General features: G+C 45.2%; 1 protein-coding gene across 2 annotated transcripts in view; it reads left to right on the top strand.

Moving 5' to 3' along the window:
- Positions 1-10,155: 10,155 nt before the first annotated feature.
- Kcmf1 (potassium channel modulatory factor 1) overlaps positions 10,156-27,972 on the top strand; it is a 54,554-nt gene continuing 36,737 nt past the window's right edge. The window contains exon 1 of one of the 2 annotated variants that reach the window (XM_085690684.2): positions 10,156-10,309. In XM_085690684.2, the coding sequence (XP_085546810.2) occupies positions 10,294-10,309 (16 nt within the window). In that variant the 5' untranslated portion in view covers positions 10,156-10,293. Of the gene's footprint in view, positions 10,310-10,831; positions 10,936-27,972 lie in introns of those variants that run through there. The other variant, XM_085690685.2, reaches the window with a different exon arrangement.

The following is a 27,972-nucleotide window of genomic DNA, read 5'->3' on the forward strand; positions in this document are numbered from 1 at the left end:
ACCTTCTCCCAGCATTCAGCTAGTTTTCCCTGCCTCCCAAAGTTCTGCCTTGCTATCGGTCCAAAGCAGTTTCTTTATTCATTAATGATAACCACAGCACACAGAGGGGGACTCCCACATCAGGTAGCAGCATGCTCAACCGTGTGTGTGTGTGTGTGTGTGTGTGTGTGTGTGTGTATGCACATTGTGTGTTTGAGACAGGGTCTCATCTATTCCAGCCTTTAACTCCCTATGTAGCCAAGAAGATTTTTTTTTGAAGAATGAAGGAAGGCAAAGAAGCCTGAAATGGCAGGATTAACCTTGAACTCTGAAAAGGTGGCCATGACACCACAACTTTCTACTCCACCCAGACTGACCCTTCTCTCCACCTGCAATCTTCCTTACTAGTACTACTGAGGAGTGCCTTCCCAGTGAAAGGTGACCTCATCTACCTCCTTCACCCGACCCCACCCAGGCTCCTTCCCTAGGCCTCGAAACACACTGGACTCACCAAACTCGAAACAAGAATTATACCCTCACTCTGAGACCCCTCTACTAACCACCTCTAGCCCCTGTTTGTTTGTTCTCATTCCTTTCTCCTCCTTTTCTCACCCCTCCTCCTCTTTTTCTTTTAGACAGGCACTGAACTTGTATAAACAAACCCATACATAGATAGATACACATACATACACATAATAAAAAAAATGGCCAGGAGGTACACACCTTTAATCCCAGCACTCAGTTGGGAGGCAGAGGAAGGCAGATCTCTGTAAGTTTGAGGCCAGCCTGGTCTACATATTGAGTTCCAGGCAAGCCAGAGCTATAAGGATGAAGCCCTATTTCACAAAATAAAATAAGGGGCTGAGAGAAAGCTCCGGCGTTAAGAGCACTGGCTAGTCTTCCAGAGTCAGGGCTTGATTCCCAGTATCCATATACATAAAATAAAAAGTTAAAAATAATAATAAAATAAATCAAAGACAGAAAGAGAAGGAAAGGCTGAGGACGTCGCTCCGTGGGTGAAGCAATTGCTCTGGAAACATGAAGAACTGAGTCCGATCCATAGACGCACAGAGAAGCTGGATATGGTAGCATGGATCTGGAATTGAAGGAGAATTCCGTCTGCAGCTCAGATGACCTGCTATACACAAGAGTAAATAATGAGAAAAATTATCTCAAATGGTATTGAGAATGAGGGCTGATACTTTAAGGTGTCCTATGGTCTCCACAAGGATGCTGTGGTACACACATGCCTGCACTCATACACACAAATATATATGTGCACACACACACACACACACACACACACAAACATTTAAAAATTTGTCTTATAACCCTTCATAACCATATTGAGTCTAATATTCATCTAGTCATTATGTATTTACTTTATTAGAAAAAATTTTGTTTCTGGAAACGTGGTTTTTCTATATAGCCCTAGCTGTTCTGGAACTTGTTTTGTGGACCAGACTGGCCTCGAACATACAGAGGCCTGCCTCTGCCTCTGAGGTGCTGGGATTAAAGGTGTGCACTCCCACTGTCTGGTTTGAAAAGATTTTAAAAGCTAGGCATGGTGGCTCATGCTTATAAGTTCCAGCACGAGGGAAGCTGGAGCAGGAGGATTTCCTAGAGTCTTCAGCAAGCTTAGGCAACAGAGTGAGACTCTGACTCAACAAAACATAAAGGGAAAATGAAACTGTAGTTCTAGTGCTGAGAGGGTGTGGGCAAGAGGATCTGAAACTCAAGGCCATCCTCCTCTACAGAGTGAGGTCAGCCTTGTCTGTGGAGGAGTTAGAAGTAGAGGCAGCCTAGATCCAGCGACACAGAGTCTCAACAAAATTAAACGAAGGCTGCTGAGGCCAAGGAGACGGATCGTGAGAGTGAGTTCAAATCCCCAGCACACACATAAAAGCTGGGGGCACACCTGTGTGTGTCTGTAATCCCAGCAGAGACAAACAGATTCGAAGAACTTTCTGGCCAGTCAGCCTAGTCAAAACACTGAACTTTTTGGCACAGTGAATCTCAGTGCAGTAAGGTTTCCACGTGCATACACACACACTCGTGCAAACCACACCACGCACATAGCAAAAATAAAATAGTAAGAATTGAAAGCCTAATATTATTTTTTTTTTGAGACAGTCTCATTATATAGCTCTAGCTATCCTGGAACTCACTATGTAGATTAGGCTGGCCTCAGATCCACAGAGATCTCCCTGACTCTGCCTCCTGCGTGCTGGGATTAAAGGTGTGTATCACCAATCCTGGCAAAAGTTAAACATTTTATGAGATCAAGAAAGTAAAAACGGACCTTCTTGTGGATAGGGTTTCTCTGTCCTGTAGCTCCTCTCAAATAATCACTCGGAGGCTTATATTAATTATAAATGCTCAGCTAATAGCTTTTACTTTACTAGCTAACTTTTATACTTTAAACTAACCCATATTTCTTTCTTTTTTTTCTAAACATTTATTTATTGTGTATACAATATTCTGCCTGTATGTTTGCCTGCAGGCCAGAAAAGGGCACCAGATCTCATTACCAATGCCTGTGAGTCACCATGTGGGTGCTGGGAATTGAACCCAGGACCTCTGGAAGAGCAGCCAGTGCTCTTAACCTCTGAGTCATCTCTCCAGCCCTACCCATATGTCCTATGCTTTATCACGTGGCTCATGGCTTGTTACCTCATTTTCTACACATTCTGCTTCCTCGGTGGCTGGCGTCTCCCCCGACCCCCTATTTCTTCTTCCTATCTTTCTCTGTTTGGCTTTCCTGCCTAACTTTATCCTGTTCAGCTACTGGCCATTGGCTTGCTTATTAAACCAATTACAGCAACATATATTCACACAGTGTATGAAAGGATTATTCCACCACATCTTGCCTTAAGAAATTTACATTGGTGTGGAGGGAGCCAGAGAATAAATAATAAAGCACCAAAGCAAAAATAAGGAATTGGAGCTGGAGAGATGACTTAGAGGTTAAGACAGCTTTATTACTCTTCCAGAAGACCTGAGTTTGTTTCCTGGTATCCATACTGGGTGGCTTACAACCTCCTGTAACTCCAGTTCCAGGGGATCTGACACCCTCTTCTGGTTTCCCCAGGTATCTGCATACACAAATGCACACACACACACACACACACACACACACACACACACACACACAGATAAAATATCTAGTAAAACATTTTGAGTAAAAGAAAAGAAAGGCTGGTGAGACTGCCCAACCGTTAAGTCTGCTCAACAGTCCACTTCCAGTTGCTTTCAGATCAAAATGTAGCCAGCACTGTCTGCCTGCATGCAGCCATGCTCCCCGTCATGATGATAATGGACTGAAGCTGCCACCTCAATTAAATATTTTCTTTTGTAAGAATTGTCGTGGTATCTCTTCACAGCAACAGAACACTTAAACTAAGACAACCACTTTTAAGTCTCCTCTCCTGGATCAACTGAATAATAATTCCTTCCCAGTATCACTTGACCACACACTGAAAACTGGAAGGGTACAGAGTAGGTCGGCATGGCCACCACTAGTATTTTGAACAGTGTTTATTTAGTATTTTGGGACAATGTTTCATGTAGCCTGGGTTGGCCTTAAACTCACTCTGCCGTGAAGATGATCCTGAACCGATCCTCTTGCTTCCATCTCCAGAGTGCTGTGATTCTGGGCCTCTACCACACTCGGTTTGCAAAGCACCTTTAAACATTGCTACCCTGGCTCATAATGTGCTTAAAGCGCAGGGCACAGAAGTTTAAAATGATGGGTGTGTAGTTCAGGACTGTTAGAAACATGCGTGGAACCCCTGAGCTCTTTTTGCCTTTGTTAGCCGTACTGTTCTTAGATTTTTATTTACGATTAAAAAATATGCGTATGAGGGTTGCCGCCATGTATGTAAGTGTACCACGTGTGCAGTGCCTACAGAGGCCAAAGCGGGTGCATCCGATCCTCTGGAATTGGAGTTATAGGTGGCTGTGAGCTGCCAGGTAGGTACTGGAACTGAATACTGATCCTCTATAAAAGCAGTAAGTGTTTTTAACTGCTGGGCATCTTCCCAATCCTTATTTAAGACTTCAAAAGTTTTGTGTATAAATGTTTTGCCTGAATGTATATATGTGCACAGCTGTGCACCTAGGATAGAAGAGGATGTCAGATCATCTGGAACTGGAGTTACACAGACAACTGGGGGCCACTAAGTGGGTCTTGAGAATAAAATCCAGGTCCTCTGCAAGAGCAGCAAATGCTTTAAAACTATCTTTCTAGCCCCTTATGGGTTTTTTTCATTGTTTGTTTTTGTCATTGTTGTTTTTGGATTTTCAAGACAGGGTTTCTCTGTGTAACAGCTTTGGTTGTCCTGGAATTCTTTGTAGACCAGGCTGGCCTTAAATTCACATAGACTCATGCGCTTCTGCCTCCCAAATGCTGGGATCAAAGGCATTCACCACTACTGCCCAGTTTTCTTTTATAGTTTTTAATAACCCATCAGGTCCAGTTTGTGTTGTCCATATACTGGGTGTGGGGCCATCCCCTGGAACAGGGATGACCTACTAGGAGCCACACCCTTAAAGAAAACTGTCTCTCCCTCCTGGAGAGCCATCAACTGTCCTTAGCTCCTCAGCGAGGGGCGGAGCTTATGAATCTCTTTTTTCTCCACACCGGAATGATGCCTGGCTTGATCTTGGACTGGCAGTCACACCTGCTGGAGTTCGTGAGCACACTACTACAATCACAGTGAGGCTTCACTCCTGGCCTCTGACCTCTGGCTCTTACAATCTCTGCCCTGTTCCGCAATCTCAACTCTGTTCTCAGATTAAGATTTATTTTAAAGATGGGGGGTGGGGAGGAGAATGAGTTTGGGTGCCCACAGAGGCCAGGAGTCAGAGTTCCTGGAACTGGAGTTACAGTGGTTGCCACCAGATTTGGAGGCCAGTAACCAAGTTCGGGTCTTCTGCAAGCGCCTTACTCACACTTAGCAGAGGAGCCATTTCTTTAGTCCCTTATTTATTTCTATTAAATAATGCGTATATTCATGTGTTTGAGTGTGGGTACATGCACATGAGGACAGGTGCCCATGAAAGCCAGAGGCATCAGATCCCCTAGAAGCTGGCGTTCTGAGTGGTTGTGACTCACCCATATAGGTGACAGGAACTAAGGGTCCTCTGCAAGAGCAATATACACTCAACCTGAGCCATCTCTTCAGGCCCTTATATTATTATATGGGTTAAGACGATGGCTCAGTGGGTAAACCATTTGCCATCAAGTGTGAAGGTCAGAGTTCCAATCTCTAGAAACCCAAAAGTGGAAATGGGAATCCCCAGAGCAAACTGACTAGCAAGACTAGCCATATCGGTGATCCCTGGGTTTGATGTAGAGTCCTTGCCTCAATAAATGAGGTAGAAATGCCAATGAAAGAGATTCCTGACATTAACCTTTGGCCCCCATACATGTGTGTGCAACCACATCATACAAACATGCATATGTGCACATGTCTACCACAAACATATGTGAAATAAATGAAAAAAAAAGTATTACAAACCTTGATCAATTATTTCTAGCTGTTTACTAACTACATCCCAAAGCGATTAAGAAAAGGCAACAAGCAGGAAGCGTCCAAATGGGCCATCTCATGGAGTGGAAATGCCCCTTTCCCTGTTTGCACCACCTCTGATAAGGATCCCATTCATCTGGGCTCCAGGTGATTTAATCCACTCACACATCACTATATATCCTAGTGAGGGAAGGGGGTTCTGTGGTCCCTGTATCCAGAGGAGTCTACCAGGAAGATGAAAACATGAAAAACATCACACACAGCTCAGACAAGCACAAGCTGAGCACACAGGATTCACTAAGGATCAGGGAATATGAATTTGAACTGGAACCTGAATTATCTGATCTCCCAATAAACAGAAAGGAGAGCAGGTACAGTGGCCAGAGGTAGGAATTCAACACAGGACAAAAAGGCAGTCAGGATGCTGGAAAACACATCCGGCTTTACACAGTTAACTACAGGTCACAGGAGCTGGCTGTTGGTTTTTTTAAGTTTCAATTTATGTGCATGTGTATACCACAGGTGTTCAGGCGCTTGTGGAGCTAGAAGAGGGGAAGAGATCCTCAGGAACTGGAGTTGCGAAGAGTTCGTGAGGAGCCAGGCCTGGGAGTTGTAAACTCATCTTGGCTCCTCTGGATCACCAAGCACTTTTTATTTTATTTTATTGAGTATATCAATTGACTGGGCTTTTTTTAATTATTGTTTTTGAGCTATACACTCCCCTTCTTTTCTCCCCTCTCCCTTCTGCCCTGCCTCTCACACTTCCAATGTACTCGGATCTTTTTTCACCTTCCCAAGTAGATCCATTATGTCTCTTTGGGTTCTCTTTGTTGTCTAAGACCAAGCACTCTTAGCCACAAGCCAGTACTCTTGGTGCTTCTTTGTTTTTTGAGACCGTGTCTGTTTAACAGTTCTGGCTGTCCTGGAATTAGCTCTTGTAGACCAGGCTGGCCTCGAACTCACGGAGATCCGCCTGGCTCTGCCTCCAGAGGGCTGGGATTAAAGGCATGCACCACCACCACGTGCCTCTTTTCCTTTTTTAAAAAAGTATTTTTAAGACACCTCCTTATGAGGTTGGCTGGCCTGGAACTTGCTAAGTAGATCTTTTCTTTCTAACATAACCCACAGAACGTAGTGCAGGTGCCTGCAGAGGTCAGACGAGGTCATCAGCATTCTGGGAAATAAAGTTACAGGTGGTTGTAGGCCACCTGATGTGGGTGCTCATTACTGATGAGCCATTTCGCTACTTCTACTTTTAACGCAGGATCTCATGTGGCCCTAGTTAGGCTGAACACAAGTCAACCTGACTGGCCTTGAACCCACAACTGTGTTGATGCTGCCTCTTGAGTGTTGGGATTATAGGCCTGAGCCACTGTGTCCTAACACTATGGGTTTTATTGCTGCAGAGCAGTTTTCTTGTGGCGTATAGCTGACTTCTGGCAAGCAGCTCCAGCAATGTGAAGAGCTGCAACCACAGTGCAGAATATTCCCACGACTCCCAAGTTCTCCATAGACAATCTAGCTCCCCAGACTCAGCCGCATGTAATCGCCTGTGTGATTTTTGCCCATATGATTTAATTTCATACTTTAGGAGGACTCATGGACACTTTTCCCCATTTTTTTTTTTTTAAACAGGGTCTCACTATGCAGCCTTGGCTGTCCTGGAACTCTTTAGACTAGGCTGACCTTGAACTCAGAGAGATCTGCTTCTGCCTCCCAAGTGCTGGAGCTAAAGACAGGCATCACTGTCTTCCCTCCAGTCTTAACATCTTACAGAACTACAGAAAAACACACAGGCCAAAAAACTGACAATGGGAAGACATTATCTGCTGGACTATAGACTTTATTTGAATCTCACTAGAATTTGATTGCTTGCTTTAAAGAGGACAACTGGGCCACCGAGGAACACAGGTTAGCTTGGAAAAGCCTTGTCACAACTGAACATACGAGAGACCAAAGATGGATAGGGGAAGAACAGTGTAAACAGGTAATTGTTTTTCGAAAGGCATTTCCCACATGGCAACGAGGCAAATAAATGATTTTACTTACATTATTGCTTTTTCGAGGCAGGCTCAGGCCTTGAATCTCATGCTGGTGCATGAGCATGGAGGTTGGAGGACCATGTACAGGAGGAGTTCAGTTGGCTCTCTCCCTCCCACGTGGATCCTACTTCAGTTACCTAGTCCAGGCCTTGAGCTCCTCCTGCCTCCACTTTCCCAGACCTAAACTTACCACCACCCTCTGAGGAGGCAGGGCTTTAGTTTGTTTTGAACTTAATGGCTCAATCTCTGACTGTATTTGATAAAACCTCACAACTCTAGTCATTCCAGTCTAATCTTACTGGAACAGGAAGAAGTTTCTTACGCTCATTTTCTTACTTTTGCCCAACTGAAAACAATGAAATCACTGTCGGAGAACTGATGGTCATCCCTTGGAGGTCAGACAAAGCTGCGTATTTGCTCCCATAAGCAAGACTAGCTAACCCTTCAACACAATAAAACTTCTTGTCTTTCCACGTTTCTTTTCCTTAGCAATATTCATGTCCACATGCTGAGTTCCATCAAAGCTTTTCCGTGTACTTGGAGCACACTCCACCTCCCAGCTCCAGCCCCGTCCTCTTCCTAGTTTCCCATTTTCATGTCCAGTTTTTTCATACTTACTGGTTTTCCTTTTTGGTGGTGTTGCTTTTGTTGGCCACCCTAACTGTTCCAGAATTTTTACAGGACTGCCTAAAAACTTTGATACAAATTTATATAAAATAATCATTCACTCGGGGGACATGGTGTGCACTGTTAAGAGCTGCTAGCCTGATTTTCACAGCTCAAGAAGCTCAGGGACTGGACTGAGACCCAGAATCCCTGGTCGATAATTTAAAAAAGGATAGAAAGGATCTTGCCCACTAACAGGCATCGTTGCTGGGCAGGCCAACTGCAAACCCCCGCTCGATCTTTGTAATCCCCACTCTTGCTTAGCTTGGGCCTTTCTCTGTCAGTGTGGGAATTCCATAAACGAAATGGGAGCATTTCTGGTGATCTACTCCTCATTTAAAAGTAAGTTAGGTGGGTGTGTGATGGACTAGGCCTGTAATATCAGAACTTGGGAGGTGGAGGGGAGGCAGGAGGATCTGGAGTTCAAGGTCATCCTCAGCTACTTAAGCAAAGTAATTCACGGACAGGCTTGGCTATATGAGATTCTACCTCAAAACAACCCTCAAATTAAAAAAAAAAAAAGCCTGGTTTATTTCTCAGTATTTACAGCTATATACAGTTTCTTGGGTAGATAGGGGATGATCACATACGTATTTCCTCGAATTAAACCTTTTAATATTCTTTAAAACAGGCATATCTTAAATCATATTCAATAAAATACTGTAACAAACAGGGTCCTTCCTCTGCTAGACAGTTTACATGCTAAATTTTGGCACTGTACCTCTTCTCCTCTATTGGTAGGCCATTTTAAAGTCACAGAAGCCAAGGCAACGCTTGAATCAGGTCACACAGTCAGTGGAAGGGTGGGCAGATTGGGAAAATCGCCAAAGCAAGCAGTACTCTGGAACCCAGTTTCAGTAAACTTAGCTGGGAACTTGGTCCAATTTCGAGTGGACAAGGACAAAATTAAGTACCAAAAGCGAGCAAGTAAGAGCGGAGGCTCAGCAAGGTTAAGTCAGTTAGTTGTCCAAGGTTACACCGAGCGTATCTTGAGCAGAATCCCAAGGCTAAACACGTCTTAACTCTAGGGCGCGATCTATTCTACCTACGCCACGCCACCACTGACACGTGGTCAGGGGTAGTCTCAAGTATTTGTTGAATTAGTAAAGCCTGAGAAGAAAGTTGACTGTAAGGAACTTGGGGGAGGTCGGGGGAAAGGACATACACGTGTACACACACACACACACACACACCACACCGAAAAGCAGTCCACGAGCAGAAAGCAAACCCGCCCCGAAGCCCCACCAAGTTTTCCCGGCAGCGCATTCCGGCGGGCGGCGGCCCAGGAACCCAGCCTACAGCCGGGGTAGCCGTCTAGGCCTGGGCCGTGGCCTCCCCGCGGGACCCAGGGGCACGCGAGCCCCGGAGAGGCCCGCCCGCCCGCCCGCCTTTCCCTTCCGAGTCCCGGGCTCTAAAGAAGCACGCAAACACATGTCCCCCCAGCGGTCCGCGATGGCCCGGCAGCCGCGCGACCGGGCGCTGGGGAGCCACTTCGGGGCGTTTCGCGTCCTCGTCCTCCCCACGCGCAGCGTGGCGGGCCGCGGCCGGGCTCGGGTGCTGCGAGGCCGCGGCCGGGTCGCCGCCGAGCACGGTCGCCCGCCGGCCGCGGGGCCTCGGGGCGGTGAGAGGCGGGGCTGGCGTGCGGGCGGAAGGAGGCGGAAGAGGAGGAAGAGGAGAAGGAGGCGGTGGCCCGAGAGACGGGCGGGGGGCGGGCCGGGGGAGGGGACGAGCGGGATTTGCGGACGCCGCGCCGCTGCCGGGAGCCGGCGGGGGCCCAAGAGTGACCGAGTCACGGCGGGCGCCGGCGGAGCCGCGGCCGCGTCGGACCCGCCTCCTGGAGGAGCTCAGCCCCGGCCAGGCCCGGCCCCATTCCCGCCCCGCGCCGCCTCCCCGCCGCCGCCGCCGCCGCCGCCGCCGCGGGAGCGCTCCCCTGCCCACCCCGCCCCCGCGGCCGAGCCCGGGAGTCGAGTGGGAGTCGGCCGGCTGGGCGCGGGCAGCGCCGGGAGCCCGCGGTGGGGGCACACTGCAGCCGGGAGCCCGGGAGGGGCCGCGCCGCCAGCGTCTGAACTAGGATGTCCCGACATGAAGGTGAGAGCCGAGCCCCCGCCCCCACCGCCTGGGCCTCGGCCTACCCCGCCCGGGGTCCGGGCGCTGCCGAGGGCAGCGGGGTACCGGCGGGGACGCGGCCCGGGCCCGAGTCGCGGGACTCGGGGCCCCGAGGCGACCGTAACCCGAAGAGAGAGCGAGAGCGGGAGCGGCGGCCGCTACCGTGGCTTGCGGCGGCGGCCCTGAGCTGGGCCTGGAGCCGGAGGCGGGGTGGCCGGGCGGCCGGAGGCTTTGCACTGTCATGGGGCGGGAGAGGGGGAGGGGAAGCGGCGGGGCCCGTTACCGGCGGGAGCCTGGCTCTCGGGACGCATACCGGACGCCGAGGCCTGGCCGGCCGGGCTGAGGGGAACCGCGGGGCCCCGGCGCGGCCTAGCTGCGGCGGCTCCCGGAAGAGCCCGGCGCGGCTGGCCGAGCCGGGTCGCGGGCGTGCGGCCGCGGCAGGGGAGCGGGGTCCGGGCCCGGCGGACGCGTCCGGTGTCCTGGAGACCGCGGGCGAGCGGCGGTCCCGCTTGAGGGCCACCGGCGGGAAGGCGCCGCGACTCGGCCAGCCCTCGCCGACTGGAGCTCGCCCGGGCTCGCGGTAGGCCTCGGCGCGTCCCTGGGCTCGGGTAAGCCAAGTTCCCGGGGCGGATACGGCCCGGCCGCGGCGAGCAAACTCCCTGCACCGTCACCCGGTCAGAGCGGAACTCGCTCCCGGCCGGCCCCGGGCCCTCGCCCGCGTGCGCTGCCCACCTCAGCAGCCTTACGGTCGGGGGGCGTTTGGACTTCCGCGCTGCCCCGTGAAAACACGCTAGGGTTCTGTGGCTGCGAGTCACTCAGGTCTCGGCCCCACGGCACAAAGGCACAAGTGTTGGAAGGCCGATGGATGGGCGATGAACTGGTGAAAAATAAGTTAACTTGAATATACTACCATATGGTTTAGGAAGGGGGAGGGGGCTGTGTGCTCTTTGTTTCACTTCAGCAGGTTTTACTTTAAAAAGTAGTCACCCGACTTGATGAAAAGTTTATTTCACTATGGTTAATGGAAGCTTGTAGAAGTGACTTGTAGAAGTCCTGGGGAGGTGTTTTGGGAGTGGAGAAAGTTTGTGGAGGATTGTAGGGTGTGCTTTACCGAGGGAAGGGCGTTCTTAGGGAAATACAGACCGAGGATTTCCTAGGTTGTAAAACTCTGATTAACATATATTTCGTGTGAGTTTCAGAATTTGCTTTCCTAATGGCAAGATTGAGATTAACTCTGAACATTTTGTGTTCACGGATTCTGTATTTTAAAAAAGGGGAGGGAGAGACTTCTTGGCACATTTTTGATTCCTAACTGTTCAAGTGTTGGAATACAGGGTAATTATTTTAGCCCCAGTCAGAAACAGAGAAATAATTGGAACTCTACCTGTTAACCCATTCTGTATGCTTAATGGGAATATGTTTCTTATCGCTGCAGTTTGAAAAAAGTTGTAATTAAGGTTAATAATCAATTCCATTTGGAGATGTTATGGTTAGCCTTAAATTGCAGCAGTAGGTGTATTGACCACCTTCAAGTGATTTCAGGTTAACTGGCACTAATTGTACTGTGTATTTGAATTTGCTAGTCCTTTTAGTTGTTTCTTTGGTGATTATTTATGGAACGCATACCCTGGTGCCACTCAAAGGCATCCAGTGCTTGCCACAACTTGTGTGTAGGTCCTTGCTAGAAGATGGTACTATTCAGTGAGTCTAAAACACATGTTTGGAAAGTAAATGCTTTCCTATTGGGCTCTCTTCCAGTGTGCTGGAATTAATCTTGAAGTTTATATTTTATGACAAGGTAGTTAAACCATGTAAGTATTTTAATATTTTGTCAACAGTTGCATGAGCCTTCCTCCTTTAAGTTTATTTTCATTTACATTTCTAGTCTGATTCTGCCCAGCAGTTCATTTCTTTCCTTTCCAGTATTAAACCGTGGTGCATTCTGAGGTCTCGGTGCACATCTGCATATGTGAAAGTATGTTAGATTATTCCTCATAGGTTTGTAATCATAGTTGATGCTTAGTGAGAAAAGAGCTCAAGGGATTAAATGTTTAATTTTGTGTTGAAAGCACTTAGTTTTTGCATTATAGGCTTTGTACAGTCCTATTGCTTATGTCACTAACAACTGCTGGGCTGAGCAGTGAGACCCTACTTCTGTCCTTCTTGGTCCACCAGTGTGTCCCGTCCTGTCGTGTCCATGCCCCCCCCCCGTGCCTGGCAATGCTTAGCAGTGCAAGCAATTGGGATGCTCTCTGCAGAGCTAAGAACATTGAAGGAAAGCAGACATGCACTGTAAGAGTTGATGTAGACATGTCTTTTTTTTCTGGCTTGATGGTGGAAAGGAAGCAGGTAGTCTTCATGTTCAGGTACCCTGCTGATCAGCTGGCCTTTCCAGGTTCTGATAGTTATTCATATGATGTTTGTGTGGCTGTAGTTAGGGATAGACATAGTAGTGGCACAGATCAGAAGAAGGACTGGGTAGATACATGTATATCTCTGTTGATAACCTAAGCTGGCCTCAAATTTAGCAGCAGTTCTCCTGCCTCAACTTCCCAAGTGCTGGAATTATATTTGTATGTCACATGTGTACTTAAATTCTCTGGTAACTACATTTAAATGAGGTGCTATTAATTTTAATAAGTGGTGCAGGAGAATTATCTGTATTCTGTCAGTCATGTATTTTAATAAAACGCTGATTGGCCAGGCAGGAAGTATAGGCGGGTCAACCAGACAGGAGGTAGAGGTGGGGCAGTGAGAACAGGAGAAGGCTAGGAAGAAGGAAGCCCATTCCTCCATTCTTGCCCAGACCACAGAGAAGCAAGATGTAACCTGCCCCACTTGAAAAGGTACTGAGCCACATGGCTAACACAGATAAGAATTATGGGTTACCGTAAGATGTAAGAATTAGTTAATAAGAAGACTGAGCTAATGTGCCAATCAGTTTATAATCTTATGGAGTCCTGTGTGTGATTTTCTTTGGGGCTTGCTGGCTGTGGGGTACTGGGCGGGACAGATACCCCAACAAGCAGGCCCCCTCATGTTACAAATAAGTTAATAATACCCTAATATTATAATACGCTTCTCAGCATTAGAATTATGCAGTATTTTTGTTTCACATGTGTTTTAAGACCTGATTTTAGGGGATGGAGAGATGATAGCTCAACAGTTTAAGATAGACTCCATGAGGGCACCAGGTAGGCATGTGGTGCACGAGTATGCATACAGATAAAGCACGTACACCTACAATAAGAATAAATCATTAGCTGGTGGTAGTGGCCCATGCTAGGGAAGCATAGGCAGTTGATCTCTGTTAGTTCAAGGGCAGCCTAGTGTACAGAGTGAATTCCAGGACAGCCAGGACTGTTACACCAAGAACACACACTGAGAAACACTGTCTCAAAAAAACCAAAATAAGTAAGTAAATAAATCTTTAAACCAAAGACTCCAGTTTCATATCTTTCAGGCTGGTCTCAAATTCATTGGTAGGCAAAAATGACCTTGAATTCCAGATCCTCCTGCAACCCCATCCCAAATTTGTGAGTGCTTGTTTCATCACACCTTGCTTAAAAATTATTAATGAGTCTTTTGGTTTGGTTTGTTGGTACATCTAGAAAATTGAACTCAGGACTTTGTGCAGTCCAGGCAAATATTCCACCACTGAACGACATCTCCAACCATTAATGAGATATTTTACATTTGTTTCTTAAGTCTTAAATCTGATGGGCATTTTATGTATCGTGTTTTATTGCTGACTTTTCATCAGCAGTACTGCATCTCAGCGGAGCTCATCTGTAGATTCGTGCAGAGATTTGTGAGTTCGTCGAATCTTCATCCTATCCATAAGTGTACTTTTGTAGACTGCCTTCTGCTCATTGGGCCATTTAGTAACATTTTGGATTTTTTTTTAATTAAAAATGTTTTTAACTTGCATTAGCAAACATAGCCATCTTGGCAGTAGAAACCCACAGTCTAAACAGCAACTAAATCTTTGTGCATTTCTTGAGGCAGTCTTACTGTGAGCCTCTCTGCTGGCCTTGAATTCGCTGGTTCCTCCAACCCAACTCTAAGAGATACAGGCAGGAGTCACCCTGTTGTTGTTTTGTTTTAATTATAATTCATTTGATCACGGCTGTGCACGCCTCAGAGCAGCAGCATTAAAACTCCACCAACACACTAACATCCCTCCAAACTCCTCATCCTTCCGACCTTAGGTGATCGGCCCTTAGATCAGGGTGAGCTCTCTAGGTTTGGTAATTTATTGCCGATTTCTTTTTCTTTTTTTTAAGACAGAGTTTCTATATAATCCTGGCTGCCCTGGAACCCTGTGTAAACTAGGTTACCCTAAACTCAGAGATCCACCTGTGCTGGTTACCCTAAACTCAGAGATCCAAGTGCTGACCTTAGAGTCTCCTTGCCCACCTGGCTGCAGATACTACATTATACAGAGGTCTGATCTCAAGTAGCTTCCTGTTGGGTGTTTGTTTAAAAAAAAGACTTGCTTGCTGTCAATCACAGACCCTGCCTAAAAAATACCTGTGCTCAGGCTAGAGCTCACTGATAGAGAGCACTGTGGCAGGTAGCCGTGGAGATTATCTGATGTCAGAGGACTGTCGTCTCCGTTCACCGCGGGGTGGCTGGGGATTGAACTCAGGCCATCCTGCTTGCTGGCTAGTGCCTTAACACTGGGCCGCCTCATTGCTCCTCATCTGTTAGAAACTTGATGTTTTCTGCCTTTGTTTTACTGAAGAAACAGAAACAGTTCTGCCAAGCGGCTGGCATTCCCCAGGTTCCTCCTTTTCATTTCTGCCCCATCAGGTGACTGGAGCATCCTGTGATCACTACATTTGTTTTCAGTAGTGTAAGATACTACAAGTGTAGTTAGGTGCTTTTTTGTTTTAGTGTTTCTTTTCTTTTACTGCCTCACCCTTTAGCTAGGTACTCTTATTTTTTTGTTTTGAGTTAAGGTTTCTCTGTGTAGCCCTGGCTGTCCTGAAACTCCCATCTGTAGACCAGGCGAGGCTGGAACTCACAGAGATCGATATGTGTGAGGGTGTCAGATCCCCTGGAACTGGAGTTGCAGACAATTGTAAGCTGCCATGTGGGTGCTGGGAATTGAACCCTTATCCTCTGGAAGAGCAGCAGCCAGTGCCCTTAGCAACTGAGTCATTGCTTTAGCCCCTGTCCAGTGGTTTTCTGAGTGTGATTCAAGTATCACAAGTATGGGCATCACTAAGTGGACATGTCATCTAAAAAGTGCACCCCCAGGAATCATGAAGTTAAACCTGGGGTAGTGGTGGGGGCACATGCCTTTAATCCCAGCGCTTGGGAAGCAGAGGCAGGCAGATCTGCGTAGTTTGAGGCCAGCCTGGTCTACATAGTCATTTCCAAGACAGTCACAGCTATATAGACAGACCCCTGTCTCTTCTTCCCCCTATCCCCACCACCAAGTAATCATGCTATTAAGTTAAATAAAAACAAACCAAAAAAAACCTAACAAACATAAATAAAAAAGCCACCCACCTGCCTTAGTGATTTTTCTGTGGGGTTGGATTCGCACTATCTGGGGCAGTTGTAGCCCTGAAATGCAAGGTAGATGCTTGGTTGTAAAATTTGCTGAAAAGTTAGATTTTTTGACTCTGCTTTGTCTACTAGAGGAGAATTTGTAGAATGGGCCCAACTTGTATTTTAACAAGTCTCTACTTGGACCCAAAAGGGAACAAAGTATTTAAATGGGGCATGATTACTGCTGGTGACAGACACACATGGTCTGGGGATCATTTGCCAACTAAAAATAAAGCCGTTGGCCCTAGTCTTATTCTTTTTGAATCACTGTTGTATTGTCACCTGAGAAGGGGAGAAAGCTCACCACTGTCTGTTCACCCATGCTGCAAGCAGTTGTTGACTTCATGTTTGGTATCAGTCTGTTCTGAACAAAACAAGAGGGTCTTATTATCCCCTTAATGTTCAAACTGTGTTAGAAGTTCATAGGCCAAATGAGCCCATTCTGGTTTTGTAAATAAAGTTTTATTGGGAAACAGTCACATCTGGCCATTATATGTTATCTCAGCTGCATTTGTACCATAATAGCACAGTTGAGTAGTTCTGTTGACCACTGAAAATAATTACTATCTGGTTCTTTACAAAAACAAACAAACAAAAAAAACCACATAGGTTTCTGCAATAAACCATAAAAGAATAAATATACAGTAGAGCATTTGGAGGTGGAAGGTGTTAGGAAACCAGAAAGCAGGTTAAGGAAATAGAACTCCTTGTAAATAAGGGTATCAGAGAGGGCCTGTCTGAAAATGGGCTCCTAAAGAGAAATCTGAATTAATGAGGACATGGAAAGGAGAGGGAGTATTTTAAGGAGAAGGGCATACAGCAAGGCCTACAGGTCCTGAAACTTGGAATACTTTTAGAGAGGCCTGGTGGTTGGAGGGCAGCGATTGCCATAGGAAAGGGGAGGAAATGAGGTTGGCACAGTTGACCATGTCCTGCACACCCTTCTGTCATGTCCCTCCTGGGGACAGTTTAATTGGGAGTGTTTTAGAAATGTGTTTCTGTAGCTCTGCAGCCAAAGGGTCTTGGGTGAATGGACGACAGAGGCTGTGGTTGGCCACTGCTGTCCTTCACATAAGTATCTCCCAGAAACCTTTGCAAAATGTCACCCACATGTATCATTTTAAGTCTGATTTTTTTTTTTTTACTCAGCCCCAGTGTGTCTTAGCTGTTTTTTTTTTCTTTTTTCTTTTTCTTCTAGAAGGTGGAAGGGTTGGTGGAAGATGTGTCTTCCTTAGTTAAATGTTGAGCTCTTGAGCCTAGAATTGGGTTGTCTTCCAAGATCTCCTGAGTAAATTGGGGGCATGGGGACCATGGGAGAGATTGAAGGGGAGGGGGAAGGCAGGGAAAAGAGCAGAGAAAAATGTAGAGCTCAATAAAATAAAATAAAACTCTCTAACCCTAAGTCAAGAAGGAGCAGAGCCACTTCTATGGGCTCCACAATTGTTGAAATAGATAATTGTGGTTTTGATTTGCGTTTTATTTATTGCTAATAATTTGTAGTATTTTTCTTGTATCTTTGGCCATTTGTATATTCTTTTGAAAAATAGCTACTTATGACATTTGCTCACTTTAAATTAATTTTTTTCCTAAGCTATTTAGTTAATGTCTTTGTACATTCTTGTTTTTAAGTCATTGTTTCATGTCTGGTTTGAGAATGTTAAATGTATTTTCAGCTTATCTCTATATTTTTTGTTTACCTTGCTGTGATGAAGTTATTTTAGTTTGAAAAAAATTGGATTGTCTTCATTAACTTTCAATGGGGAAACAAACATATTTTTATATTACGAGTCAATAGTCATGGAGTCACATGCATCGGTCTGTCCCAAGCAAGAGTTTGCAAAGTGGCACTTACTGGCCCTTTGAAAAATACGTGGTTTTCTTCCTTCTGTTTCATTAAAGGGAAAAATACTGTTGTGACCTTCTAGATTGATTTCCCATTCTACTCGGGATATGTCTTGCTCGTTGAGAATCTGCCCTCTGCTCTCCAGTCCAAAGCATTGGGTCCTCAGGTTGAGGCTCTGGTGATGGGCACCAAGTTACAGAGGAAGTTTTTACACTGGAGGGGGCAAGTGGATGGCAGAAGCAGGAAGGGCCACAGATGTAAGAGAAGATGGCTGGAGTCTGGCTGGGATAATGAAAAGTGTCAAAGCTAACTGACTACAAACCCATAGCTCTGGCGGTAGACTAAGGTGTTGTTCATTAGAGAGTGTATTTCCCAAAGGGTGTCATTTCAGTTCAAGACACAGAGAAATTTCTGTGGTTGTTTTTTGTTTGTTTTGTTTTTTGAGACAGGGTTTCTCTGTGTAGTTCTGGCTGTCCTGGAACTCACTCTGTAGACCAGACTGACCTCAGAGATCCTCTGCCTCTACATTCTGAGTGTTGGGATCAAAGGCTTGTGCCACACTCCTACCCCCTGCTTGAAATTCTGTGTTTTTATAGGAAGAGTTGGGTGGAGTTAACCGAGCTACAGAAAGAGGAGATAGCTGGTCAGTGAGACCAGTGTCGCAAACTGAGTGCCTCAGTAAGTAGGAGTGAAGCGTATTACAGACGTTGATGGACTTGCCTAAGGTTTCAAAGGGAACAAGGACTCCCTTATTCAGACTTCCGGTTCTCTTCTGTAAAAAGGGATAGTCGTGGGAGCCTCTCTGAGGATTGCTGAGAGATGAAATGCTGGTGTAAGGTCTGTGAGTTTGAGTGCACAGCAGGAATGAAAGGTGGCTCTGTCTTTATCATGGGAGAAATGGAGGTGGGAGCAAGGTGGATAAAAGTGCAGGATTCCAATTGCCACTTAAGGACAGTTTTGTCACTTTGATTACGCCCCAAAAGTTTTAAGTAAACCACACATGGTGACACACAGCTATAATCCCAGCAGTCAGGGAGACTGAGGCAGGAGTATTGAGAGTTCCAAGTCAGCCTGGGCTGCTTGAAACTCTGTCTTAAAAACTAAACAGAGACAGGGTTCAATGGAAAGTGACAAGTTTTAGAAAGATTCTTGTGGTAGCGTGAGAGGGATTGATTGGCCTTTGTCAAGGAGATGCTTAAAGGCTTTTTGCTAAAATGAGCTTGAAATAAAAAAGCCTGATTTATCAGCTGCAGCAGGAACAAAAAGAAAGGTGACAGGATTGAGTCTCAATTGTAAGAGAGCAAGGGACAGACACAGGGTGCTGGAAGAACAGCAGATTCTTCTAGCAAATTGGGAACATAAGGGGGGGGAACCATGTTCAGCTTTTGACATTTTGAATTAAAGGTGGTAGTGGTCCAGACATCTGGTAGGAATCAGAGGTTGGGAAATCCACACAACTGCTCAGAGAAGAGAAATCAGGACTGGAGGTTAGCACTTTATAGCCTTCTTCACCAAAGCCTAGGGATTGGCACTTTCTCAGGAAGAAAGCACAGGAATAGAGAAGGGATTTTGTATTTCACAGCAAGGGACAGAGGACTCTAGGTACATAGCTCAAGGACAAAGGGGTTAACCTGGAAGCTGACTTGTGTGGCAGCACCTGTCCAAGTATTGGTGGACTTGCCCGTTTTCTTTACCCGGGTTCTTGGCAGTGGAAATGAAAGGCAGGAAGGAGAGAAACTGAAAATCATTAAGTATCTGTTCGAGCCTGATAATTTCACATGTGCTGACCCATTTGTCATGTCAGTCATAATTTTATACCTATTTTTATTACAATTTTATTTTTGTGTGTGTGCGTGTGCACACATGCATGGCACAGCACATATATGGAGTGAAAACCTTCACTCATGCAAAATTAAATCAATAAAACCAAAAACACTCAGCAAATTCTGTGTTATAGATTAGGAAGCTGGAGGTTTCTTTGTCCGCTGTCACATGAATAAGAAATGGTTAAAAAAAAAATCCAGAATTTTGGACCAAATTTTATCAGAAACTGAAACCAATGTCCATTTCTGTTTAATTTGGAGGTCAGCAAACTTCTGTGTTTGGGCAGCTAGTGCATTTGACTCTGTGGGCCACAGAGTCTAATTTATGGCTGCCCCACTCTGGCTGTGTAATGAAAGCAACCACCGTTGATACAGAAACAGATGAACACGCCTGTGAGAGCCAGTTAATCTTAAGGCACTGAAATTTGAATTTCATGTAATTTCCAAGCTCGTTAAATACTACATTTATTTAATTTAGCCTGTCTTGTGAGTTGAACCCGAAGGCTGGAAATGGTAAGCAAACCCTCTGTCACACCCATAACCATAAATATTATTCTTTTTAAAGCTTCCTAGTCATTTAAAAATATAAATACCATTGTTAACTAACGGGCCAAATGAAAACAGATGTCAGGCCACATTTGGTCCACAGGCTGAAGTTTGATGATCCTTGCTTTCTTATGTCTGTGGGTTGTTAGGTCTCAAACTCTGTCAGATAGCTGAGGTGCCTATTAACATCAAAGCTGATGCTGGCTGCCAGGTTCTCCTCCTGCATCCCTCAGTCTTTACCTGTTACAGGGTCTTCTTGACTGGCATACCTCCAACCCCTACCCTAAACTTCTCCAGCCCATGGATTGGGCTGAGCTGACCTTCCCCTGGCTGCTCTTCCTGTATAACCTAGCCATTTTGGCTACACTGGCCGTGTGTGTGTGTGTGTGTGTGTGTGTGTGTGTGTGCCTTTTTTGACGCTGTCTCAGGTTCCTCTCTGTTTCTCTCCCCTCCTGCCTCTGCTCACATGGCCCAGCTCAGTTGGCTGGTCATCTTCACCCTGAACTCCCCAGATGCCTCTGTGTCTGGCTGTGCTCACCCTCATATCTACTGTTCTCTACTTTATGTCTACAGTAAACCTTCTCCACCCTGCCTAGAGCAGTCATGCCCTCTTTTTATTTCTTTTCTTCATTCATGAATGTTTGGCAAGAGTATACAGATAATATACCTCATACATTGCTGGTATATAGAGAAAAGATAAGCCCTCTAAGTTTTGTGTCTGAGGGCATCCCGTAAAGAATAATAGCTGTCAGATAAACGGGTATGGAGCTGGGGAAGGCAAATAGATGCGTTTGGTAATTGATTAGGCATGAGGGTTCTGGAAGGAGTTGAAAGACAGGGTTTCTAGCTTGAGTTAAAATGCATAAGCGCACGATTGAAGGTAGGAGCAGAGAACACTGAAGAGGAGAGTGACCCCGTTTAGCTTTGTCTGCAGCAGTAGAAGATCTACCTGCCACAAGGGTGGCAGACCTTTTGGAGTGAGACGACAAAGCGACTGTGTCAGTAAGCTCTAGGTCCAGCCTGAGCTCTAGCTACGGGAATTAGTTTATTTTAGTCATTTTCTGTGGTAAAATCAAAGAAAGGTAGAGTAACAGAAGATTTGGATTTATAGGAAAACAGTTATTGTTGCAGCCTCTGTCTGCTCCCTTTGCCACCCCTCCTTCCAGCTGTGGTCCAGAAGGGCTGAATCACCACCAGTTAGTGACCAAGTAAGGCCTAGAATTCAGATCTCATGACTCAACTCTTGACCAGGATAATATGCAGAAGTTGGTTCTCCTACTATATGGGTTCCATGTATCCTTACCGAGCCATCTCGTGTGTGTGTGTGTGTGTGTGCACGTGTGCGTGCAGTAGCACACATGTGAAGATTAGCAGCTTGCATATGTTGTAACTCAGGCTGACGGGCTTGACTGCGGCTCCTTTGCTTGCTCAGCTATCTCACCAGATCCCAACTTTTAATTTTTCTTTTATTTTTGGTATTTCTTTCTTGGTGTGCACTTGTTTGTGTGTGTATATACGCACATGTGCATGGCACGTGAGTAAAGGTCAGAATACAGTGTTCTAGGGTCCATTCTCTTTATCATGTGGATCTGAAGATCAAATTTAGGTCAGGGCTAACAAGTCCCTTACCTGCTGAGCCACTTTGCCAGTTTTGGATTTTGTTGTTTGCTCTAATTTTTGAGACAGGCGTTCATGTAGCCAAGACTGGCCTAGAACTCTTGACCCTTCTGCTCCCACCTTCCAAGAACTGGGATTACACCTAACTGAGTTTGCATTTAGGATTTCTTTATGCCTAAAAAACAACATCATGTTTGAGAGGTTTCGGTTTTGTTTGTTCTTTCTTTCTCTCTTTCTTTCTTTTTTTCTTTCTTTCTTGGATTTTCAAGACAGGATTACTCTGTGTAGCCCTGGCTTGGCTGTCTTGAAGCTCAGTCTGTAGACCAGACAGGCATCAATCTCAGAGATCTGCCTGCTTCTGCCTCCCAAGTGCTGGGATTGTAGGTGTGCGCCATTACCACCCAGTGGTTTGCTTTTAATTAAGACAGAAAAGGCAAGCCATCAACTGAGGGAATGGTTTGCAGAAGACATCTGTGTAGGAGGTGGGAAGGTGGAAGACACGAGAGGGTCTGGGAGTATGGGGAATGAATCACAGACATGAGACCTTTGTGCTGGAAGCAGAAGTGTGAGGGAACATGTAGGAGAATCGTTGAATGTGTGGTCTGTTCCTGTAGAAAACATTTAGAGTTGGGTGACACTTCAATATTAGTTTGCAGAATTATTTGACTTTAATCTGTAGCATAAAATACATTTTATGGTGCCTGCAAAATAAACATAATAAAAGTAGAAATTATAAAATAATAACCACATTTAAATATGGTCTGAATATCTTCAATCTATTCCATTTTAAAGAAGTTCTGATTGAGACCAGGCATGGTGATCTGTTCTTTGAATCCCAGTAGAGGCAGATGGATCTCTGTGATTTCAAGGCCACATGATAAGTTCCATCTTAGCCAGAGCTGTAGAGTAAGACTCGGCTGCTAAACATACACACATAAATAAATAAATAAATAGATGCCATGTGTGCAGATATTAACCAATACAAAGCAGAAAAACCATGTCTATTAAAGATTTTTTTTTTAAGTTCTGATTGAGGTCCCCTAAACTAAGTTAGCAGCTCTTAACCTATTTTGAAGCCAGTGCTTCATTTATTTTTGCAACATATTTAATACCTGTTGATTGTCTGAAATACGGTTAACTTACCTCTTAATGTAGTCTTTTTTAACTACATTAGACATTACAGTAAAATAAATAAGTATCTCCATCTACTTAAATTACTCTGGATTTAAAGGATTAAGTCATTCTATTTTACGGAGTATGGAAATGGGCTACTGAGGCCGAAGGATCTTGGAAATTTAGGGGTAGGCTAGCAGGCCTACATTGTCAGACCCCGTGTTTAAAAATAAAAAGTAGAACCAAAAAAGAAAAGAGCTAAAGACTCATAGAGGTGCAGATACCAGAATGGAGACTTCATAGAATAATAAAGCATTTGTAGATTGTAAATTTCGAAGTGGCTCAGTAGATAAAGTGATTGCCATGTAAGCATGAGGCCCTCAGTTTGTTCTCCGGCACTCACATAAAAGCAAGATGCAGCAGTGCATGCCTGGAAGCTCAGCCTAAGGACTATCAGGATCACTAGCCAGGCAGGTCCTGGGGCCTTGCTAGCCTAGCCATATCAGTGTGAACTCCAGGTCCAGTGAGAGACTCCATCTCAAAAAGTAAAGTGGAATATACCTTTAATTCCAACACATGGGAGGGCAGAGATAGGCAGATCTCTGTGAGTTTGAGGTCAGCCTGGTCTACACAGTGAGTTCTGTGATAGGGATACGTAGGCTATCTCCAAAACAGACTAGCAACGAGGTGAGCCAGACAGTGATGACGCACACCTTTAATCCCAGCACTCCAGAGGCAGAGGCAGGCGGATCTTGATGAGTTCCAGGCCAGCCTGGTCTACAAAGCAAGTTCCAGGACAGCCAGAGTTGTAACACCAAGAAACCATGTCTCAAAAAATCAAAATCAATGAATGAATGCATGAATGAATGAATTAAATTAACATTGTTCTCTGTCCTCCATTTGTGTGCACTCACAGGCAGACACACCCACACATCTATCCAGAGAGACATACCATCTTCACTGTCACATGAGAAAAATGCTTCACCAGTTGTCCGGGTACTCCCTAATCTATTCAAGCTTACACCTAAAATTAACCATCACAGTGGAATATCTGAAAAACAAACGTTCATCAAAATTGGAAAAAAATGTTTTGTTTCATATAAAAATACAAATAGGTGTTATATTTAGATAATTGGTTTAAAAGTTTTTTAAATGTGTGCGTATGTGTACCTGTGAACTTAGGTGCACCACCTATGTACAAATGTTTGAGGATGTCAGAGGATATTGGAATCTCCTTCCCCACCAAACTAGAGTTACAGGCAGTTGTGACCCTGGTTGTTAGCTGCTGGATATGAGTGGTAGACCCAAGCCCTGCTCCTCTGCAAGAGCAGAAGCACTCTTAATTGCTGAGCCATCTCTAGCCCCTTATGTTTAGATAATTGTTGAAGTTTTAGTTTTGTTGTGTATTTATTTTTAGCCATCTTTTCCTCCCCCCGATTTATTTTCTTTTATATGAATGTTTTGCCTAAGCATATGTATATGTGCCATGTGCGTGGGTACCTAGTATCCAGTGAGGCAGGCATAAGCTCCCTCAGAGCTAGAGTAATGAATGGTTGTATATTACCGTATATAGGTAATACATTATATAAGTAATATAATAGGGTACTAGGAACTGAACCCCGTCCTCTGGAAGTACAGTAGCCACTATTTTAACTGCTGAGCCATCTCTCCAGCCCCACGTTCCTTTCTTGAGCCAGACTGAATGAAGTGAGTCTGTGTTTCCTTCTACCTGGTTCAGTTTCAGTGATCTTTTAACCCCTGCTGGACATTTTGAGGTGAAAATACATACCATCACAGCTGGATTAAAATGAATTCATCAGCCTCTTCTGAGAATCCACTTTAGAAAGCACTGCGGTGGGAAAGGCATAAGGGAGCAAGAACAGGATGCTGTGTCACACCTAAAGAAACCCGATGGAAGCTTAACCCCCTTTAAATGTGCCTCCCCTAGTGACTTAAAAAGTTACAGAAACATACTCATCTATTCAAAATATAAATAAATTTTTTAAAAAAAGAAAAAAGGAATCTGTAGCAGAAGACTGGGAGGAGGAGCCCATGGGGCTGCTGTCCACACTGGAGAAGGGCCGGAAGGGATCAGGGAGATGACCCTAATTCAATTAGAATACAAACCTTGGAGGATCCTCAGTGGCTTTGGCGTTCTCATTGACAGCTCCTATGCATCTTGGAGGTTTGGGGTTTTGTTGGGGTTTTCACTATGTAGCTTTGACTGGCCTGAAACTCACAGAGACCCACGTTTGCTGCTTCTCAAGCTGGGGTTACAGGCATGTGCCGCCATGCCCAAACCTTGCTTCTGAAAAAGAGAAATGCGATAGGCCAAAGAACTAATGACATTAGCAAAACAAAAGCTGAAGGCTTCAGGACCTGCTCACAGATTCCAGTAGAATTTCTCAGAAACAATTTTTAAAAAGACATTTGCAGGAGAATCCCAGTGTTGAGGCTGTGGATATGCTTATGCTGAGACTGGTCTTTCAATCTGATTTTCACCTTCCTGACAGCTCCCTCTCCTCCACAGCAAGAGAAAGAAATCTGCATGGTAGAACGAAGATACAGTAGAGAAGTAAAACTCACTCCCTTGTTCTAGGCAGATTCACATACCCAAAGAGAACATGCTTGACAGTAGGAAGACTCCCTGAGCGTTTCTGTCTTCACAAGAGTTGAGCCTTACAAGTGAGAGCATGGCGAGGGGGAGCAGTCTAGCACAGGACCTTGCCATAGAGATGGCTGGGCAAGTGAAACAGTGCAGCAGGTTTCTAGCCGTGAGAAAGGGAAAAGAAGTGCTGACAGAGGTTTCTGTCCCACCTGGTTCCTTGTCATTGAATCCCAAAGAAACACACAGAGTTCTCCTACATTAATTATAAACTGGTTGACCTATTACCTTATGCTTTCTTGTTAATTAACTCTTACATCTTACATTAGTTCATAATTCTTGTCTGTCTGTGTTAGCCATGTGGCTTGGTACCTTTTATCAGCAAGGCATTCTCATCTTGCTTCCTCTCCATCTGGGTTACAACTGCAGACTGAGCCTTTCCTCTTTCCAGAATTCTCCTGTTCTGGTCCCCCCACCCCCACCCCAGGCTACTTCCTGCCTGGCTACTGTCTAATCAGCCTTTATTAAATCAATTCAAGTGACAAATCTTTACAGGGTACAAGACCATTGTCCCACAGCAAAGAAGTTGTTGGCTTATGGGCTAAGCCTACAGTGTGGTTTTAACCTGTGGGAGATGCTGAAGATGTTTGCACCAGTGGGGCCCTTTGGGGAGCAGGTAGGCCGAGAGTGTCTTAACCCAGCACAGGGTCAGTTGAGATGCATAGGACCTGTAGTCTATGTTCCACTTTACTCTTCATACCTGGGCTGTCGGTTGAGATTTTCATGAGTCTTGGCTGGTCTTTTTACAAATGTGTCTTGCATTGGAAAGAATGTCTAGAGGGTATGTACTTAGAAGAATAAGCTGGGTGTGTTGAAAGGCAACCTGATCTACATAGTGAGTTTTTTAAAAAGAAAAGAAAAAATTAAAAGGGGCAAGGGATAAAACATCCATAGATCTAAGTGCTTGCATTAACAGATAGACCCTCTCACAAGCATCTTCACAGTCTTAAACAACTTCCTGCTCTCTGCAGCTTCACAGTACTTACCACTTCCAAGCTAAGCCACCTTTGCCTGGTTGGGAAATGTGGAGCAGATAGCCTCAACCCCCGCCTCCCCCACACACACACACTCCAAAACGAAAAGGGACAGTTACCCTGTTAGATGCCACTCCTGGGAGAAGGAAGCACAACCCAGTTCCTCCTTGGGAACTCCTTAATCTTTGAAGTTCTTTCACAAGGACCTTGGAAGCTCAGGCCCCAACACTCAGGATTTGGCTGAACTGTCATTGGTTGAATGTGTAGGCTGTAGTCAGAAGGTGACTGTTCACGGTGGCCCACTTCCAGCTCCCAGGTCAAAGCAGGACACTTCCTTGGGTCAAACAGAGTCTTCTGTCCTAGAGGGAGCATGGGGACTTCATCAGTGAACAGGGAAGACTAGCCAAGTCCAGATAAGAAACTAGACCTGTGTCACATTCTCTTAGTTCCATTCTATATTCAGGTTAAAGACAAAATATATACTATATGTACACTCACATACTGTGTAGTCACTTTTTAAATTCTTTATTATGAGTTAATTCTAATGAGATATAGTTACAAAAAATAGTGCACCAGGATCTCCTAGTAACTAAACAGTAATGCAGTATTAAAACTGTATGCAGCTAGGCGTGGTGGCTCACACCTTTAATCCCAGGAGGCAAAGTACATTAAACTAACATGTTTAATAAATACACAAATAAATACACCCTCTGCTCCTAGAAGAAATAAATACAACATTAGATTCCTAGAAGCTTCTGGTTAGAACCTTTTCATCAAGGATTATTCTATAACTGTTTTGTGTCAGTTCTTGTTGAAATACGAGTAATTAAAATTCTATATTATAAATATATCGATCATAACAAATAAACGTGTCAGATTTACCAAAGCCAACAGCACCCTAACTCATGCCTGAGTTGTTTTCTACATGTGTTAGGAACACTGGCGGTGCTTCATTTTTGCTCATGAGGGTTGCTTTAGCACGCAAAAGATTTTTTTTTTTCAAGACAAGGTTTCTTTTTTCAAGACCTTGGCTGTCTTGGACCCTTCTCTGTAGACCAGGCTAGACTCAAACTCACAGAGATCCACCTGCCTCCGGAGTTCCAATATTAGAGGCATATTCTGCTGCCACCGTCTGACCCCACAAATGAATTTTGCTTTTTTCGAGACAGGGTTTCTCTGTAGCTTTCGAGCTTGTCCTGGAACTAGCTCTTGTAGACCAGACTGGCCTCGAACTCACAGAGATCCACCTGCCTCTGCTTCCCTAGTGCTGGGATTAAAGGTGTGCACCACCACCGCCCGACCCCCCACAAATGACTTTTTTTTAAAATTGATATTTATTGAGCTCGACATTTTTCTCTGCTCCCCTCCTTGCCTCTCCCCTTCCCCCTTCAATCCTCCCCTAAGGTTCCCATGCTCCCAATTTACTCAGGAGATCTTGTCTTTTTCTACTTTACTACTTTCTATTTCCCATGTAGATTAGATCTATGTAAGTCTCTCTTAGT

This window comes from Myodes glareolus, chromosome 6 (assembly GCF_982192425.1).
Source record: "Myodes glareolus chromosome 6, mMyoGla1.1, whole genome shotgun sequence".
In the NCBI taxonomy this organism is placed as follows: Eukaryota; Metazoa; Chordata; class Mammalia; order Rodentia; family Cricetidae; genus Myodes; species Myodes glareolus.